The sequence below is a fragment of the Thermobia domestica genome, chromosome 5 (assembly GCF_964235325.1).
Source record: "Thermobia domestica chromosome 5, izTheDome1.hap1.1, whole genome shotgun sequence".
Classification (NCBI taxonomy): domain Eukaryota; kingdom Metazoa; phylum Arthropoda; class Insecta; order Zygentoma; family Lepismatidae; genus Thermobia; species Thermobia domestica.
This window is the reverse complement of record NC_137458.1, coordinates 267,883,094-267,904,171: the sequence shown is the minus strand read 5'-3', so window position 1 is coordinate 267,904,171 and position 21,078 is coordinate 267,883,094. Positions and strand designations below refer to the sequence as shown.

The window sequence follows — 21,078 nt, the reverse complement described above, 5'->3', positions numbered from 1 at the left end:
ACGGGGAAAGGTTCGGGTCTATCCTCCAAAACTTTCTAACTCAACATAGATTTGTAAACTTTTTTAATAAAACTAGTTTAACAGAGAAATTATTGATGTAGCATGAACATTTCATTTTACACTTCATCTGTACTCTTTTCTTATAAAAGGAATCTACTTCTATCATTTCCTGTGTGAAGATATAGGTGAAAATATTTTACAGTTACTTATCGGGTACACAATAATACCCTTCAATACTACATAGACGTAGTAGTTTGTAGTATTGGACCTCCCTCCCCTCCCCCCAACAAACATTTCTGGGTGCGTTCCTGACTTACATACATACTTAATGTGCTAAAATATTCTCTCTTCCAATTATTTTTCCTTTAAATAGTAACGACACTGTAGATAGATGAAAATACTTTGACTTGTTGTAATAAACTTTTCATTGTTGAGTATTAGTATATAGTTTCATTATGAATTGAGCTTTTGTGTACCATACAAATTAATAAATAAAATCACGATAGTTAATGCTTATAAATTATCTTTTCTGTGTTTTGATTTTAGGAGACCGAAATGGTTTCATTCAAGACAAATCGCGACCAGTTGTTATCTCAGTTCGAAATGAGTTTGAAACAAAAGCAAGAGGAACTAGACCGAGAGAAGCGGGAAGTTCAAGCTCTTAGGGATGTTCTCTCAAAGAGTACACCGAAGAAAGTCGATATTGAAGTAAGTTCTACATATTATGAGAAGAGTCATTGAATATTGATAAACTATCACAAGAACTACCAAAAGGGTTGTTCTGATCTCTCAGCAACATTCAACATTATTTTATTTGAACATAAATTATAATGTAAAGTGTATTTCTTCTATACATGGGCAGTTCGGCAAATTCTTTGAACTTCCTCTGCTGGATTTTACAACAGTATCTCTTCCTCCCCTTATCCCTCTTTTGACCGCATTTGCTGGGTTGCAGTGTCGCAGCACCCACTGTGTCTCGTGTCTCTTACTCTTAGTAAAACTCCCAATACTATCGCTAATGTGAAACAGTCAGGCCTCCACATTTTGCTATAATCGAGTATAATGTATATGTATAAGAAAACTATATATATTGAACATCAATCTTCTAATCATTGACTGAAAGGACAGCGTTTGGAACTGTGACAACTAAGTATTCCACGTGGATTTGACGAGCGGTTGTCAAATGCTAGAAATGAGGGTTCTAGTTGGCCATTTAGTTATCGGGGGTGTTTTCCACAAGTTCCCGCGGACGATGACTTATTTATGGCACTTGCTCCCACACGTAGAAAGCGGCATCCTTTATATGCAAACTGCACATGTATAGATGGAATACACTTTACTCAACAGGTGGCGATACTTTTCTTCTTTCAGATCATAATGTTCATACCATAAATATTTTTTTTTTTACTGTCGTTGGTTGTCTTAGAAAATAAGAATTTACTTAGAACTACCAAGGGGGTAATTTTGACCATTGCTCACGATTTCTGTCCATTTATTCAATTCATGGGTAGTAAGCATGGTGTCGAATATGGTGTCAGGCTTTGGCTATTTGTTGAGGGGAAGAATAAATGCATTTTAAACAGTTTCCCATATGTAGGAAAAAGTGAATAGAGGCCAACAAACATCTCTTGCTGAACATGTTCTACAAATTGTGAAATTTTCCTTACACTATGTGTAACACATAAATTTAATCTCTCCTTCTTGTAAGATAATTAGAAAATAACCAAATTAATGTGATTTACACTATCCGAGCAAATATACTCCAAATAGTGAACTTCCACTAATACAATAACAGTGGAAAAAAAAGTACTGAGAGCCCTTCACACTGATATACAGACTATGAGTGATAAGAAAAGAGAAGAAACGTGTAAATTAGATGGCCCGCTGGCAGACGATGGTTCGTTCGGCTTTTATTATATGTTCTACGGAGAAAGAAAGAAGTGTCAGATCAGGAAGTGTAAAGAAAATTAAACTCTAGATCAGTGTTTTTCGATGCACGAAAGTAGTTCGAAAGTGTATGGTGTGCTGCAGCAGTTCTGAATAAAAGGAGTCATATCCATATGATGGCTTCTGGTTTTGATTTAAAAAATCGCAAGTGCGAGTAAATTGTACTATTTTGATATTAAAACCCTAATATCAGAGAGAGAGAGAGAGAGAGAGAAACTAATTTGTGAGAAGATTGTTCTGTATTATATTATTCATATATGCATTGAACTTCAAAGACCTATATGTACGCGTAAATAGATTATGTTCAGAATTTTGGTATAGCCTTGAAACTTGTACCGGTTCGTTTGAGGTTCCGGGTTCGATTCCCGACAGGAGCTCATATGTACTGAGAGGGACGCTAAATTCAAATTAAATCAAATTATTTGGTTATATAATAAACTGAATGTACATGTAAACTTCATAATCTCAGGAGTCAAAATGGGCCCCCTTTGGTAGTTATTTCATTTAGTATGTTTAGCTTAGTGTCAAATAAATTAGGTGGATCTGTGGCTTAGTGTTAGAACACTCACTTCTGGTACAAAGATTTCGATCCTAGGCCAGCGAATTCGTGGTGGACAGCATCGTGTCCGTGATATCTGAATTCTCTCGTTTCCTCTCATTACCTTTACTGCATGAACGTTGCATTGCCATTAATTTGTCATTCATCTCCTTTAGTTTAGTTATAGGACTTGGAACATTAACATAATAATAATAATAATAAGTGAAACACTTAATCCATTGGTTGCGCCTGTAAGAGTTTTCCTGAACTGTTTTAACAACTTATTCTGTTTCCTTGTTCACCAGGTTAAGTCACCAACATGAAGATTGAATCACTTTATAAACAAATTTTGCACTTTTGGTGCAGGAGTTTTCAAAACTGAAAATAAGACCTCTTGATAATAATCTTTTCAATTTTAGAACCCTTGCACCAAAAATGTAGAAAATCTAACCATCATGTCACTAATAAATAATTCCCGTACTTAGATACATTTCTAATTACGCTTTTTATACTAACTTGAGGACCCTGAATTCAATGGAGCTATTTTCGAACACATCAGTCCGTGGAATCACGAAGAAAAAAAAATAATAAATAACTCTCAGAGTTGTTATACAGGGTGGTTAAAAAAAAACGGGAAATTTTGAAAATTAAATAATTTCATGAAAAGTTTTTTTTTTTTTAATATTCCTTTAATAGTAATAAAAAAATGTCATTTTAGAATACATAGAGTACAATTTATTAAGATGAATTTGCAGGTAAGCTCCTTCTCTACGCAAATATTCCTGCAATCTCTTCGTTACATTGTTCATGGTTTGATGTAACATCTCAACTAGAATTTCGGCAATTACTTCTCGGATTTTGGCTTTCAATTCGAACACTTCAACTATGCAACTGTCTAGATGATGAGTGACAACGGATTGACCGACGTGGATTTACTACAGCATCTGAAACATCTTCCAAAATTGTCTGGTGTACGAACGGTTCGCACACGGCCTTTAAGTTTTTTTCATTGCTGAACCAGTTTGCACGAAATTACGTATCCATGTTTTAATTTCATGTGCTGATGGAACACGACCGTGACGTCCTAAATTAAAATGACGCCGGAATTCTCTCTACGTGCCCCCTCCACACTGTCATTGTTGTAAAACGCTTTGATCGTGAAAGCATGTTGCGCACTACTCCAAGCATTCATGATAACTAAATGGCAGGTTGTCGTTGACAGGCTGGCGTACGTTATTCAGTGTTACCAAACGCCCACTGTTGCCAACACAACTTTCAAAATTTCCCTTTTCTTTGAATCACCCTGTATTTATGCTTACTTAAATCCCAAATTTGAATCACTTTTCTAGGCTCCCATTGACGCGTATGCTTAAAAATAGCTCCATTGTATTCAGCGTCCTTAAGTTAGTATAAAAGGTGCAATTAGAAACGTATAGAAGCGTGAGCACTTTTACTATTGGCATAAGCTGTTCATCAAAAATCCCAGCTTTGAGGCGTTGTAAGCTTTCAGTAACGCAGTAATAGACCTCTCACCGTAATGCGAAAGATCTGTAAATAACGTGAGCGCTTTATGGACAGCATATTGTCCATCAGTTTTCTTCCGTTTTCTCTCATTAACTCCTTTTCACTAATCCTTTCATAATCATTCTTTTATATCTGTAATTCCTCCCTCTTAGTCTGTATGATATCTATAGTTTATTTTAGTTTTTCTTTTGTCTTTTCTGAATTTGGTAGTGGACAAAGCCCAAATGAGCCTGAGTTTTCTCGAGGTTCTCCAATCTCCCCCACTTTAGTCATTCCACCATTATCGCCATCCATTTCATCATCTTCATTAGTCTCGGTGCATAATCATAGGACGTTAAACTTTTTTTTTTTCTTTTTTAGTTCAAACTTCTCGCTGAGTAAAACAATACATGTATTGTAAAAATTATTAACATGGAACAGTTTCGCCAACTATCTACTTTAGCTTAATCAGAGACTTACTGTATGGCATATGAGTAACCCAATTTGTAGTGGTTGAAATACCATACTTCGAAGGAATAGATGTATTGAAGTTTTGTATATTAATTGAAAAAGATGATAGTGTTAAATTAATGAAAGAGAAATACTACACATGCTTTTTCATATATTTTGCAGACTTTGGAAGCGGAGAATTCCAAGTTACGAGAACAAAATAAAAAACTTTCAGAATCCGTTCAGAAGTGTAGTGTAAGTATTATTTAATTTCCTGGAATATAAACTTAGTTGTAACAAAATTGAAAAGTTAACGAGCATATTTACAAATTGCATCTGGAATCTTGTTCGTCTTGTCATTGTACGAGGGACTACTGAAAAACTCGTAATCCAACTCAGAGAATGATGAAATCGTACGGTTTTAAAGAACATATCTGTTACACAAAGAGTGCAAAAGTGGTTGACTGGATCGGAACTCGAACCCTGGATCTTCGGTGTACTATGCCAATGCGTTAACCACTACACTACCCAGACTACTTCCCAAAATAGTCATATACACTCTCACTCTTGAAGTCGGTGCTTTTTACTTAGATCATATTGTTTGTACCACAATCTAATTGTGCTTGGACAATCCAGTGTCCATATTCAGAACACTTCTGATCGTAGTATTATCATTGATAATTGATAATATAACCGTTAAAGAATGAGAGAGTGTATGGCTGTTCTGGAAAGCGGACTGGGTAGCGTAGTGATTAGCGCATCAGCACGGTAAGCTGAAGATCCTGCGTTCGAGTCCCGGACCAGTCAGACTTTTTCATTCTTTGTATATAATTGAATTTGCACCTACAAAGGATTTGGTATCTTAAAAATCTAGTTGTTTCTTTCTTTCATTAATATATATATTTCTGTATTTACAAATACAGATTTTCATATTACAAGGTAACCAAATTAGTTCTTGCTTTTTTTGATGTCCCATTAATCATGCGCTCACAGAGAGGAAACGAAATGACACGTACTTGCCAAGCGATCATTAGTTAGTCTGACCATCGACCTTCAGTAATACAGGCACGTTGCGTACACACAACAGTCATTGCTCGTCCAATGTCGAAGAGAAATGAAAGTATCGAACCAGTTTTTTTCGCATGTGTTTGTTATATGACTTTAAAGTGGGCCTGTCAGCTACCACATCAAATCGCTGCATATGCCAGGCATTTGGGGAGAATGCCGTGAATGAACGCAACGCCAGGCATTGGTTCCAGAAATTCCGTTCGGGAGGTGTGAGCCTTTCAGTTGTATCATGCAGTGGACGATTACATGTGTTGGATGACGAGGCTCTGAAAGCAGCCATCGAAGAGGACAGTGGTTTAATGTGTGATGAACTTGCAGAAAGGTTCCATGTTTCCGCTGAAACAATCAGACTGAACTTGCATGGGATAGGAAAGTCATGCAGGTTTAGCAAGTGGGTAGCCAACAAGAAACAACGAATGACAGATTGTCTGTCCTTGCTCATCGGCAACGAAATGTAGGTCTTCTGTGACACACTCAAGTGTACCAGACATTGGTTATCGTGTGGCCCTGTTCCTCACACCTTAAGACCACCTCTGCAGCAACAAAAGGTTATGCTTTCTGTATAGTGGATTGTCGGCAAGTGGTGCATTACGAGCGCCTTCCACCCGGTCAGATCATCATTGCTGACCTCTGCTCTCAGCAGTTGCAAAGGGTGTGCTGTTCTTGCACGACAGTGCCAAGTCACATATGGCAAAAAAGTCGCGGGAGACCCTTCAGCAACTTGCTGAGAGATATTGTGCCATCCGTCATATTTACAGGACCTTGCGCCAACATCACCACCTGTGTCATTTCCTCGACGACCACCTCTGTGGGAGACCCTTCCCAAATGAGGGAGACCTGCGGTACGTGCTCACGGACTTTTTTGTATACATGACCTCCAGGTTTTATCACCAGAGTATCCAGAGTGCAACTGCAGGAACGTTGGCAAAATGTGGTGAATGTTAATGGAGATTACTTCGAAATCTAAAGGTACGTACCGTCCACTGTATTGTTCTTTGTTTATCTCTGCTCTAGAACGGTAAGAACGTTTTTGTTTACCTTGTAATAACGAAATTATTATGTTCTTCAGACCCCTGAAGTAATCATGTGCCCAACCAGCGAATTTCATGAGCATCGAGATCAGAACTCTTATCAAATTTTTGTTCCACCAAGAAAAGTCACCGAAACAAGTTCATGAGGAAATCAATAAAACACTACGGGACTTTCCTCCGTCATATGCAGTGGTGAAGAAGTGAGTGGCAGAGTTTTAAACGTAGCAATTTCTCAACAGATGATACCCCACGTGCAGGAAGACCAAAAACATTGACTGTCTACGAAATCGTGGATGAAATCATGATATTATTTTGGAAAATCGCATAATCTCACCAAAACGTGTTTCAGAGATTGTGGGCATTTCTCGGAATTGCGTTGGTGGCATAATTCATAATCGTTTGGACATGCAAGCTCTGGGTAAAATGGGTATCCAGAAATCTTGTCGGCAGATAAAAGCGTGAAAGAGTGAAAACATCGAGGGAAGTAATCTTCCATTTTGATCGCAATGCCGAGCTATTTCTTTCGCGAATAGTAAACATGGTTGTACCACTACGATTTTAAAATGTAAGAACAGTCAATGGAATGGCGGAACTCAAATTTCCATTGCTCCAAGAAGTTCGAGACAGAAGTAGGCGAGGAAAGTGTTTGCAACATTCACCTAGAATAAGGATAGAGCTGTACTCGTAGACTACCTGCCCGAAGATCAAACATTTAATGAAGAGTATTACTCTGTATTACTCTGAAAACTGAAAGACAAATTGAAAGTGCAATGCCGCGAAAATTGAAAAAAAGGAATTCTGTTCCTGTAGGGCAATGACCCTGTCCACTAAACACAAATGACATTGCGTGATCTAAGGTTTCAATATCTGTCTCCGTCCTACTGTCATCTATACTCCAGACTCAACACTTGAAAGGACCTCATTTTGGATCTGGTAAGCAGGTGATTAGTGCTACGGAACAGTTAATGCGACGAACAGTCTTCAGATTTTTAAATCTGGTCTGCAAAAATTGGAGCACTGTGCGAGAAAGTGAATTGAACTTCGGGGGGAGTATGTAGAATAACTGTAAAAATTCATCATTCCATGTGCATTGTTTGGTGAGGCTGCGAACTTTTCAGCAGTTTCTTGTATGTTACTGGCCTACTATTCATAAATTAGTTTACGTATACTAAGAAATTAAGTTTGTAATGTGAAACGTTCATTTTTATTAACCTCTTGTCATACTATTCTTTACAATGCATAACACACCTATAAGTAGTAATTTTTAAGCGAAAATTGCAATTTTGAACATTTTATTTAATTCAACTTTCAAATTGTATAAGACAAGTCATTTGACATATTGACAGAAAGTTAGAATTAAAAGAAAAAAGAAAGATAAAAGTGCAGTTGAACTGTGAACCGAACTCAGATGTTCCCGGCATGCAAATTTGGTCTTCGGCCGAGCTCAGCCAGCAAATATAGTAATCTTTATTCCTTAGGCGATTGGCTACTTGCTCACTAAATTTCGTTGAGATCCGACCAGTGGTTACCGAGAGATAAAGTACCACATACAAGCCGAACTGAGTCGAGCTTTGGTCCCATGTATAGCGGTCTGTATTCCTTAGACGATAGCCTACGTGCCACCAAATTTAGTTTAGATCCGTCCAGTAGTTACTGAAGAATCCAATATCACACACACACACACACACCTGAAGTGAAACTATAAGCTCCCTTATGCTTACGCTGGAAGCTGAACAGATATAGACAGCTGTTTATGCCAATGGGTTAATTTAATATTGTGTAGTGTGCCATGTCCCGTTGAATTTTACTCTTTAACTATTAGAAAGCAAGTTTCTGATAATCTAAATTAACAGCTCAATGAATATACTGTGGATCTGTGGTGTGCAGTCCTAAGGTGTAAGATTCAACATATTATTTTTAAGATTTTTTTCCTCATCCAAAACTTTAAACTTCAGTGGGTGCTGATTAATATTTACGCGTACTTCAATGATTTTCCTTCATACTATGATATAAAATAAGCTCATACAATTCACTGTTCGTGAAAAGAATTGCCAGATAGTTCTTTGATGCCTCTTGAACTTTTACACTTCAAATAATTTGGAAAGTAGACGTTAAATGTATGTACTCATGTGCTTTATTTACAAGAGAGAGAGAGAAATTTGGGGAACGGTGTGTCAGTGGTAGAGGACTCATAACTGATACGAAGGAATTACATAAGAAAATTGTGGTAATTACAGAAATATCAACGTGTAAAAAGGTGAATCAAGTTACATTTTGTTAAGGTATTGAAATACAAGGTGGAGTTCTGAACAGTGAATGATTTAAAATAATGTAAAACTACACAGATTATTCGTCGATTATTGATTTTGTTTCGTAACCTTTTAAAATCCATTTGTTGAATTTGACTCAATTACTGGGAATAGTTTCGCTTTCTTACGTTGGAAAGGTAGGAAGAAGTGCCCTACATGGCAGTCAATCGTCTTTACTCTCCTATTAAATTCATGATATATGGCGTTGCAATTTCAAGAATAATTATTCGTTATTCTAAGACAAACATTATAATGTATTATGATGAATTCAAAGTTATAACCAGAAGTTATAATCAATCTGTTCTCTTCTTAGACAAGTGTTATACACCCACTCTGGTTCTCTTAAATTCAGTGCATATAACTGTTCAATATTTTGTAGAAGCTTGACACATATTTTAATGCAGGGAGTTTATTCTGCGTACGGCACTCATAATCCTATTGATACATTCCTACCTATGCTTCTTAAAATATGTGACGTAATGTTTTAAATTACCGTGGATTCTACAAATATCTCCCAAACTAACACTTTTCCAGCTCCTCTATGTTAGAACACAGAGACCATTTGTAATATTAAAACCGGAAAACAGGGAAGAAAACAATCTCTCCAAGTGCGTTGTCATAAATTGAAGTTTACATTATATTGAGTTCTTCCAAAGGTAGGAAAGAACTAGTTTGCTTTCGAAAAATCGTAGACGAAAGCAGACAACACTGTTTTAAATCATTTCAATTCAAACGTGAAAAAATGGAGCTTTTGTCCTCAGCTTAAACATACTATAATATCTTTATTTTCTAAGAAGGTTGTATAATGGATGTAGGAAAAACATTGCACAAAACAGTTGAAGTTGAAAGATGTATGTTGTATTATTAATATTTAGCAGCATTTCTTTAATTTTATGTTATGCTAAGTATTAGAGATATAACCGATCTTTTCTTTCTCTCCGTGCTATTCTAGTGGAATACTTATAAAAAAAAACACACACACACTTGTTTCACTAAGATGAATGTTAGAATTTGTCGTTAAGTTGTTAGAATTAAGTTCTAAATTTTGCTTCTTCTGCCTTTCAGAGGGAACATAGTAGTCGGAGGCCTAAAAAGGAACCATCAAGCCCTGATTATTCGCCAGAATCTGACGAGGTATGTTATATGATTATACTTCTTACTTTTTGTTCTGAATTTTACTTCTTCCACAACATAACTGATGATCCTTCGTGAACTTTCTCATACGAACAAAGTATTTCTTAAATAAATAAAATCAAGATACCAAAAGAAAAGTTTTTTTTTTTTTTTTTTTTTTTTTTTATTATTATCACTAAAACAAATATGTGAATATACGAGGTTTGTCCGGGAAGTAGTAGGATTGATTTTCCCCCCGCTAAAACGTGGTGAAGGAGGGGGATGTTACTGCGTTGGTTGGGTGATTGGAGGTCTTAGCTACCAGCGCACCTGTTGCCAGTCGTCTCCAAGCCTTCATTGAGTGTAAATCGAGTTTAAGGTAAACCCCTTTCAAGGTGCCTTATTATCTGTACAATGAATCGTTTGTTAGAGCAGCGTTACGCGGTGAAGTTTTGCATCAAACTGGGTGAAACTGCGAATGAGACCATAACATCATCAAAACTGCTTATGGAAATGATGGCATGGGTCGATCAAATGTTTTTGAGTAGCACAGATTGAGCAAGTCGAAAATTAGATTGATGTTAATAATTTTCATTGCAAAGGGGTGGTTCACAGAGATTTTGTACCGCCTGGTTAGACTATGAGTGCTGCATTCTGCGTGGAAGTACATTAATGTTTCCTCTTCAGAATTAAATTTTCGTTATATTTAATTTTAATAATTAATAATCAAACTTAAGTGATATTAAATTTATAAAGAATGCAAATTTATATTGAAAAAGTAGGGGACATTTAACTCAGTTTGAAGGAGAAAAGAAAATGAAATGAAATCTTTGAGTTTTGCGTCCCACGGTTATGCCGGTTAGGCTAAAGGAGACGGTGATAATGAGTAGTGAATGAAATGGTGGAATGAAGAAAGTGGGAGGAAACAAGAGAACCCCGAGAAAACCCACGCACGCGGTGTTTGTCCACCACAAAGTTCACTTGGCGGGAGCAGGGTTTGAACCCGAGACCCCTAGCACCAGAGGTGAACGCTCTACCACTGAGCCACCGCGGCCCCTAGTTTGAAGGAGAAATCAGAAAAATAATTCCTCATGTAAATCAATGGGTTAAAAAAACAAATGTGGTGGTTTTATTTCATTTTTTTCACTCTCATTTTAGTGCAGATACGAAATTTTCTTCTCGCATCGTCTAAAATTTTCATTCAAGTTTCATTGACAAATTAAATTTGTGTGGTGAAAAGTTTTAGTAATTTAAATAGATTTATAATTTAGTGATCAGGTAAGTTGTTGTTGTTAATTGCTACACAAATTTGCGCTTAGGACTTGAATATGGAGTCAGTTCAATAGTATTCGCACTTTCCAGGGAGTCTTTGACATATGATACGCATACTTAATTTATATTAGTCTTTATTCTGAAATATATTGGAAATAAATGTTTATGATGAAGTAAATATTGATTTATACTAATACTTTTTAAATTACTAAAAATAGCACATATATTTCTTTTCCAACATTGTCTACTAGAATTCAGCCAACCTATGTATCCCGGTCACAATATTAATCCATGCAAATCTCGCTTTCCCCATCTTCCAAACTTGTAACGAAACAGCACACTACACCTCGAAAAATATACTCATTGCTGTCATTCTGGCAATTGTGATTCCTCCATGTATTAATTTACGTTATAACCATGGGGGGCGTAGGTATGGGGGCATCACCCCCCGTAACTTTTTGACAAAAAAACAAATCAATTGATTTTAAATTAAAGAAGGCGAGTTGTAGCAAATAAAACTAAATAACAGTAAGAAAATGATCAAAAATGAGTTTTTCATATTAACTCCACACTTGTCTAGGAAATATTCCACAGGTCCGAGACCGACCAAAAGGTTTAACCTCCAGCAGACAATTCCGAACTCCGCCCATGGTTATAACAATGTTGAACACTTCTGCATTCTACATCGGAGAACCCCAGCCTCGTCTGTTCGTGTGTTACAATTACCGCTATTCCTTCAACATTCAGATTCCCAGTTATTCATCACCCACAATAATTAAAAAGTGACGTATATACGTCTATAATTCTGTAAACAGCGACAAACTGTTTCAGCAAACTACTGTGATCTTCGTCCCGTGGATTGAATATCACTTATAGCTGCTGACCACTTCATATTATGAAGTTGCTTTCAATTCATATATGATTGAACAAAACACACTACAAGCTCCTTCGTGGCTAAGTGGTTAGCGTGTGCGCCTTTGGCGTGGAGACCCGCGTTCGATTCCCGGCGGGAGCTCATGTGGTTCGGATTCCACGTTAATCAGTAGGTCTACGTTTCATATAGCCTTGCTGCTGAATGGGACGTTAAACTCAAAATCAACTCAACTCAACAAAACACACTACGTATAGACAAATGGAATGAATGAGTTCTTGATCGCTATATATATATATATATGCAGAAAAGCATCGAAGAAATTAATTTCCGCGAAGGAATCGCGAAGCTGGAGAAACATTGGGGCAAGTGCGTTGAACTTCGAAAAGAAAGTACATTATGTTGGAAAATAAAGTACATTAAATAAAACATAAACCTCTTTCTTGAATAACAAACGAAGTTACTTATCAAACCACCCTCATAGCCGAAACTTGCACCAGACAAACAGAGAAGTTAAAAAAAAAAAAAAAAAAAAAAAAAAAAATAGGTAAGATATTGGATCAGTTGTTTATGGGCATGACAAAAATGAAAGAGTAATTAGAGGTGCAGAAAAAAAAAATCCAGAATGGTAAGAACCAAATAGAAAGTTTGTACTGTCGGTTCAATAATGAAGTCCATGAAGCCTTGGCTGCTCTTGAAGGAAGTTACGTCGATAAACATTTAAAAGTCGAAAGTACAACATGCGTACGCAAAAGAGATATAGTGTCAAGTTTGCAATGAAACCTTAGTTCATAACCAATTTTTGTAATTATTAATTGATACGATGGAAATATGTCAACAATCGTACAACAAAGATCAAAATCTGTGGCTTCGAGGCATTTCTCCCTATTCTCAGTGCATTTAAAGAAAATTTGTTGAAAGGGCATGGTGTATCGAGAGAGATCATATGTCAATTTTGCAGACAAGCTTCCCAAACTTTGAAACGGTTACTGTAGTTTGTAACCAATTCGTATAATTACCGATTGATACAATGAGATACGTATCTATTATAAAGAAAAAAGAAAATATTCTCGTACGTAGTTAGTGTTGAAAAAAAACTTTTTTCTGTTAAGGGATTTTCAATAAAAAATATCGTTCTTTTTCATGTTTTTTTTCAAACGTCTGTTTTTTTTTTCTGGCAGTTATCATTTATTGATTTATGTTCCAGATAAGTCAAATAAAATCAGCGGTACTTGATTCGAAGCCTTGGTAACTTACAAATCCTTTGTTTTTTTGTACCTACACAAGTAAAATTGTGTGATTATTGTACATTTGATTACAGTTTTTCACTATTAACTCGTGTTGTTGTAGTAGTTACAGTCTCGACTAGTAATAGTCTCTGTTGCAAACAATAACTTAATAGAAAAAATTATCTCCTTTTTACATCTTAGTACCAATAGTGTTGCTGAGAAATACAAGGTATTTCAAAATGAATATCTAGGTTTTAAGGCTTTGTAGAACTTATTACATTTAACGTACGATTATAAACAATACATCAAGTAAAAGGGCAACTCAATCACTTTTTGCTGCAAGTGCTACGAGTGTGAGCACCATTCATCACACGGTACACGTAGAGCCGATAGGCGAAAAAAGGCCCATAAATTTTCCGCCGTATGGCATGTAAAATATAGACCCGGTCGGTATTTTATATAATTTCTTATTGTTATCAAACAGGTAGACCTAGTTTCTTTATTATTTGTTCTTAACGTCTTTTTATTTATAACTTAAGCCCGGAACAGTCGAAGTAAATAAATCTGTAATGTATACCATCTCGTGAGGATTTGCTGACCCACAGTTATGAGTGTTCACATCGCCACTTACGTGAAATGTTGATTTATCACTGAAGACGACACGATCCAGAAAATCTTCGTCATGCAGCAGTATTTCATTTGCAAACTGACATGTAAACCGTAGTCTGTAGGCTTTAGAGTTTGTAGCAACTGCAAACGATAAGGACGTAAGTGTCTCCTTAAAATTCTCCACATAGACGGATGCACTGTAACTATGGATTCAGTCTTTGCAAAATGTAAAACACAAAAAGCTTTCCGCATATTAGTTGCCATCTTTGCTACTAGAGCTTTCTAACGGCAGACAGAGGAAACCGTGTATGCGCATGCGTGCGTACAAAACTTGAGTTGTTCTTTCATTTGATATTTATAATTGTAATAGACACTACAAAGTTTCAAAACCCCAACATTCATTTTGAAACACCCTGTACTACTTCAAATTATGTCATCGTGTATTCATGTCTCTTATGTACACTCATGTACCAAAATGATTGTCGCATATCTATAACTCTTCTTGTAAAAATATAATTTGATAATAATTTGATAATACTGATACTATGTGTATAATGGAAAATGTATATTTGTGGTAAAATTCATAGGAAAGGAATTATAAACACGCAAATTAGAATAAGTAAAACAAAATGTTGTTAAGTGGACAAGAAAATTTTTGTCTTTGTAGTTATTTACTGCTCTTTTGACAGAAAATTTGCAACATACATGTCTTTGCCGATTATACACTTACTAACATTTTAAGAAATACCGGGCGAATTCGTTATCAAATTATATTCCTACAACAACATATTTATAGACATGCGACAATAATTTTGAACATGAGTGTACATATTATCAGGGACGGCCCTAGGCAATTTGCCGCCTGTGCAATGGCATCATTTGCCGCCGCCTCCTTTCTCCAGAAAGAACAAATCTTACTAGCAGGAACAACGAAGGGGAAGGAGAAAAAGGCTTTGCACTCAGAAAGGCTTAAATACTACAAATACAGTTTCGTTGTGTCTGTATTTTTTCTTTAAATAATAATCTATTATGTTAGTGAAAGATAAAGCAAACACATTTGAAAGATGGTAACCCTTTTTATACAATTCAATATCGAGCTTCAATCTCAATATATCAGTTTGCAACTCTAGTGCAATTAGCTCTTTTATCTTTGTTCCTTTATTATCCTTCTACATCTATTATTAAATTAAAAAAAAAAAAAATCAATCTTCAATGATAAGGAACTTGTTTGTGACAAAGACAAGACTAGCTTTCATATCAAAACTGTAATAACTAACTAGGTGGAACAAGCGTTCGAGAATTGAGTTCTTGTATTTGACAACTATCAAGCAATTTATGCTGGGATTTATTTGACCATTTGCTTTAGCACTGTCCATGTGACCTTAAACTAATGCGATCTAAACCTAATTTATGAATGTAGTATTCAAATAGAAGGTCAACTTAATAAATTTAACTACCATCATCATGAAGTCTGTTTCCAACAAGAAATATATATTCTAAATACTATACTTAGGACAGATTTTGCCAGAGCCGGCCCTGCATATCATATATCTAGACTACAAATTATATGATATTTAGAAAAATAGTACTTGGCAAATTAGTATTAGTTTTTACCTTTAGACAAGTTATTTGCATTTTATACTGTACGTGATATTATTTTCGTACTTATTAAAGGCCTGCTTTCACGAAAGAACAAATTTCATTTATACTTTTATTTCTTAGTTGATATTGGTGAAACACTGCTGAAACTCAGATTATCAATAACTACACTACTCATACTTTAAAATATTTGTACCGTATCAGTATCTACCGTTTAATTTATGTTGAACTTTATGGTAATTACCTATATAAAAATATTTCTTACTTAAATAGACGTTAAATACATTACAAATGACTATTTAAAAAAACGAAATTTAGAAAAAAAGCAATGTTTTTTTAACTTAAATTTCTGAAAAATTACCAGTCTGTTTTCTATTTACAACACTACACATAGTAAATAGTAAGGTGTAAATATTAGTGCCTTAAGCTGGCATAGTATTGCTCAATGCTAAAGCATTCCCTTTTATTAATTTCAACAACTGTGTTAAAGTTTTGCATCATTGCTACGAAAGTGTGTTCAGAAATGTAAGTAAAATCTAGTGTTTAAAGTACTTACCTTCTTCCAATAGACATGAATTAGTTTCTCCTGTATTTATTTATTTATTTATTTATTTATTTTTTACACTTGTAATCACTACTTTTCTCTTCTTTCTTTTTTTATTTATATACCTTCTTCCAATTCACATGAATTAGTTTTCCTGTACTTTTGTCTTTTACCTGTAATTATTACCTTTCTTTTATTTGTTTATTCACTTATTCATTCTAGGATGATGATGATTATAATCTGCAACGGAGACGAACTAAGACCCGACAAAAGAAAATGGTACTCAGAGAAAATAAAGAAAATAATTACGTGTCAAACGGTTCAAGGTAAGTATTCTAGTTAATATTGATTATAAATGCTTACTAGTTACTGTCTTCCTCAGCTTAAATCCTTTTAGAAAACTAACATTGTTTCTGGAAGTACAACCGTTGATTATTTTCTTTCCAATGTCATTAAAAAAAAAAAAAAAAGACTGTAGTATGTTATAAAATTTTCTTGTACCAACATATTCCTTTCCATAAGTATTAACCGATAAATCAGATACACAGAGCACGTTCTGTACAACTTTCTTTTGTCGTCTTTTAGTTTAAAATGTAGATTCTCTAAAATTATCTATTCCTTATTGCACTGAAAGTAAAAACCATGTACTCTACTTACTTTCAAATTAACACTTTGTAATCTCACAAACGTCCTTCAGAACTCAAAGTTTACATATGTATATATAGTCCCTTATATACTACGATTGCAATGGGACTTGATAAAAAAAATCACATTAATTGAAGATTGAAAATTCTGTATTTCATACAATCCACATTATTTCTTTCTACTAATGTATTTTATAGATTGTGTTGACAACACACATGGAACTTCATAATTGGTCCTAAGTATTGATGGTCGCCGCGCGTACCGTAGTCGCTAACGCTTTCGCCTTCGATGCAAGCTGTCCCGGGTTCGATTCCCGGTGGGAGCACTCGTCGAAAGTGTGTAAAAAGCTTTTTCAGACCAGCCATCCTAAATGAGGTTTTCCTGGGTTTTCCTCATTCACACCAAATGCCGGGATTGTACCTAACTTATAGGTCCCAGGCCGCTTCTTTCCTTTCCCAATCCTTTCTTCCTTCCCTTTCCCCGGATAGTGTGCTCGCCGAGGGACGTCATCCCTCAAACGTGACGGGCTAAATGGTCTTAGATGCCGAAAGCTCAGAAATTTAAAATCCAAATTCTAAGTATTAATGGAATAGTCTTACTGTTATCAGCCATGTTGTATACTAACCATCCTATTTCCCGCAACGAGTGACTTATTATTTTATCAACTTCCATTGTTTTACGAGTGGAAAGTCGTATGATACAGAAGAAATAGTTGTTGACCCAAATTTCTGTTAAATGTCTGAAGGCTTGTAGTATTTAATTCCTCTATATTGCTTTAAAGATTCAGTAATAATAATACATTTCATATCATTTCAACACAGCCATATACTTCACTCTCGAACTTTGCTATAATTGTAGATCTCGATGAGAAACCAAAATCTGCAAATTTTCACCTACGTATCTTTTGTAGCTCCGGAGTAATGGCACGTCAAATTGGGCATTTTTTTTCTTTCATTGCTTTATAAAACCGAATCTTATTCTGACTATAATAAACGTAGAATTGTCAGGCAAGAACCGTTATAGCGAAATAAAATATGTGACCTTTTGCGCAATTTTTAAAATTTGACCATGGTCTGTGACCTTTAGTTTTGAACAGTGAGAAAGAGGTATTCTTCGATTTTCGTCAATTTTTTTGACATAGATGCTAGGACAGCAATGGGATCCTAAGGAGTAAAAGAAACAGTAAAAGCAAGACACCAAAATTTTCCACTTACTTATATATATATATATATATATATATATATATATATATATATATATATATATATATATATATATATATATATATATATATATATTATACAGGGTGGTCCATTTTAATCTTTTCACGGAAATATCTCAAAAACGGTTGAACATAAATGAATCAAACAAAAACTTGCCATGGGGCACATCGAATGGCGTGGTTGCAGTGCTGCCCAGGGCCACCCTTCATGGGGGCCCAGGATCCAACTTGAAAATTTTAAATGGAAACATGGGACAAGTGATACCTCGTTGGATAGATCTTTACAAACTAAAAAGCGTTGTGGCAAACGAATTTTCATATCGGTCACCCTATTTAAAATGACCGCCAAGACATGGTGCCTGTATCAGATAAAACGTCAAGTACCATTAATGTGAAAACAGTTGAAGACAAATAAACAGAACAAAATATAAAACAGTAAAATGGCATGGGCACATCAAATGGTGTTGTTGTGGTCCCCAGGGCTGTCTTTCATGGGGGCCCAGGGCCCACCTTCGAAATTTTAAATAGAAACATGCGTCGAATGATACCTCGTTCGATAGATCTTCACACTAAAGAGTGCTGTGGCAAAGGTTTTTCATATGGGTCACCGTTTTGAAAACTACCAGTCTGTATCAGATAAAACGCCAAGTGCCCATAGAATGAAAACGGTTAAAGGTAAATAATAAATATTCAAATAGGAAAACACAGAGGGTATTTATAATTCTGTGGCTCGAGAATGATGCAACAGAGAGAAGTAAAAGTGGCATAATGCAAAGGAAGAAATCTAATTCATAGAATGTTTCCGAACTCCCAACGACAGTGGGTTAAGCGGGAATAAATGGTAAAATCTCAAGTGAGAACCACACTTTTACTTGGAATAGGTATGGTTTGTCTTAAACATTTGTATGTGCAAGTGACTAGTACTGTAAAGAATAATAATAAGGTGAAATTAGGTTTAAACGGTAACACTCATTTGTATTGCCAAGTATGATTTGGTAAGAAAAAAAATGGCGTGGGAGGCCCGGGTTCGATTCCCGGCGGGAGCTCATGTGGTTCGGATTCCACGTTAATCAGTAGGTCCACGTCTCATATCGCCTCGCTGCTGAACGGGACGTAAAACTCAAAATCAACTCAACTCATTGGTAAGAAAAAAGAAGCAACTGAAATGCGAAGCAAAGGTTTTAATAGTACTTTTTTGAAACTTGCAAACATTTTACCCATCCCTTTCGTTCTTGAGAATTTAAGGCAATGCGTGCAAGATATGTGGGAGGCATTGACATCAGTATATACCGTTTCGTTACTGAGGACCACAACTGAAATTTCCGCTCAAAGTTATTCGGAATGTAACTGTGGATAACATCTCAGTGAAACTCATATTCTATCTCCTAAATTTCCGTCGTAGGTGGTACTGGGTAGGTTGAAAATGGGCATGTATCCTACACCGCCCGTTATAGCTGAGATTGTCCTTGTCTTTCTGATCCACTAGACGAATCCCGGTACTGTACTTTCTGTACTGCCACGGCTGTTGACTTCACACATCTTTGCCTAATAATTCGCAATCTGTGAATTAGGCAACTGCACGTCAAAAATAAATTCATGTCACGTCAATTTTCGTTCCTGCACTTCACGCACGAAAACTGAAGCTTCAAGCGAAGCCCTCAAACGTTTATCCATCTGAAATATTCACTGTTAAGGAATGAAAATAAATAAAACAGTGTTGTTTGGATTATTACATAACAATGTACCAATACTTTGTACACCAAAACGTTCGTACTGTTATTACCCTAGTAGCAGAGACAACTTGCAAACCGCTTGCTCTAAGTTTCCATTGCAAATCAACCAAGCTTGCAAGCATGCCGGAAACTGGATTCCAGTAACGAAGTTACTTGGGGGCAACCCCTTGCATTCAAGCTTTACGCTGGCGGCAAGTCAATAGCCAATGAACGACGAGTGATGCTATGGCGTTCTGCGAAGGGCCTAAAGCATAGCTTGCAAGTACAACAAAAGCCAGATTGTATGAAAGCACACGTTGAACATGCAAGCGTAGAAAGCCAAAAACCAAGCACGCGCCATCTAGCCGAAAGATTTCTTATTGCTTGGGTAGCGTTGGCTTTCGTGAGTTTAAGCTCCAGATGTGATATTCAAGGAGACTCACGAAGAAAAGACACCCCCCTGGACTTGACATGCAACAAGACACAGAAGGAAAAGAATAGAACCAATACTGTGCAGACGACGGTTGAACAAAACCAACGTTTGTACACATTGTTCTAAAAACTACATTGTTCAACAATATGTTTTGCAATTCAATTCATTCATTTTTGCATCAAACCATTGCCTGCAACAAAAATGAAGGTACCATTTAATACGAATTTTACCTACTTTTTCTCATTACAGAGCATCTATCTCTTATACAAACACATTTCAGATAACTTTGTTGTGTAGATTCAGTTTTGCGAAAACTAAGATTCTCATTTGCAATTTCACCGTTCCTTCCCGCTTCACCCTTTTACGGAGAGAGGTTGGAGCAATAATTTTCTAGGAATTAGATTTCCTCCTTAGCACTATGGCACTTTTACCATCTTTTCTTCTGTTGCAACATTCTCGAGCCGTGGAATGATAAATCCTAGCCGTGGAATCGAGCCTCTGTGATTTCCTATTTGAAGTTTTGTTATTTACCTTTAACCATTTTCATTCTATGGGCACTGGGCGTTTTATCGGATACAGGCTGGTCATTTTGAAAACGGTGACCCATATGAAAAACCTTTGCCACAGCGCTCTTTAGTGTTTGAAGATCTATCGAACGAGGTATCATTCGACGCATGTTTCCATTTAAAATTTCGAAGTTGGGCCTTGAGCCCCCATGAAAGACGGCCCTGGGGATCACCACAACAACACCATTTGGTGTGCCCATGCCATTTTACTGTTTCATATTTTGTTCAACCGTTTTTGAGATATTTCCGTGAGAAGATTAAAATGGGCTACTCTGTGTATACAGTCTTCCACAAAAAAATAGCACCACTTAGGAAAAAACTTATATTGTTAATTCCAGCTGTATTTTACACACCTTGTTGGTCACACACTGTTCAACTGATATTTTAATAGTTCTCTAATGTTTATGTTGTGCTACT

The 21,078-nt window shown here is 36.0% G+C and overlaps 1 protein-coding gene across 1 annotated transcript in view; it reads left to right on the top strand.

Moving 5' to 3' along the window:
- LOC145686588 (uncharacterized) overlaps positions 1–21,078 on the top strand; it is a 188,197-nt gene that overhangs the window by 143,452 nt on the left and 23,667 nt on the right. Inside the window, exons 25-28 of the mRNA XM_081760044.1 lie at positions 547–708; positions 4,622–4,693; positions 9,912–9,980; positions 16,306–16,409. Of these exons, the coding sequence (XP_081616170.1) occupies positions 547–708; positions 4,622–4,693; positions 9,912–9,980; positions 16,306–16,409 (407 nt within the window). The remainder of the gene's footprint in view (positions 1–546; positions 709–4,621; positions 4,694–9,911; positions 9,981–16,305; positions 16,410–21,078) is intronic.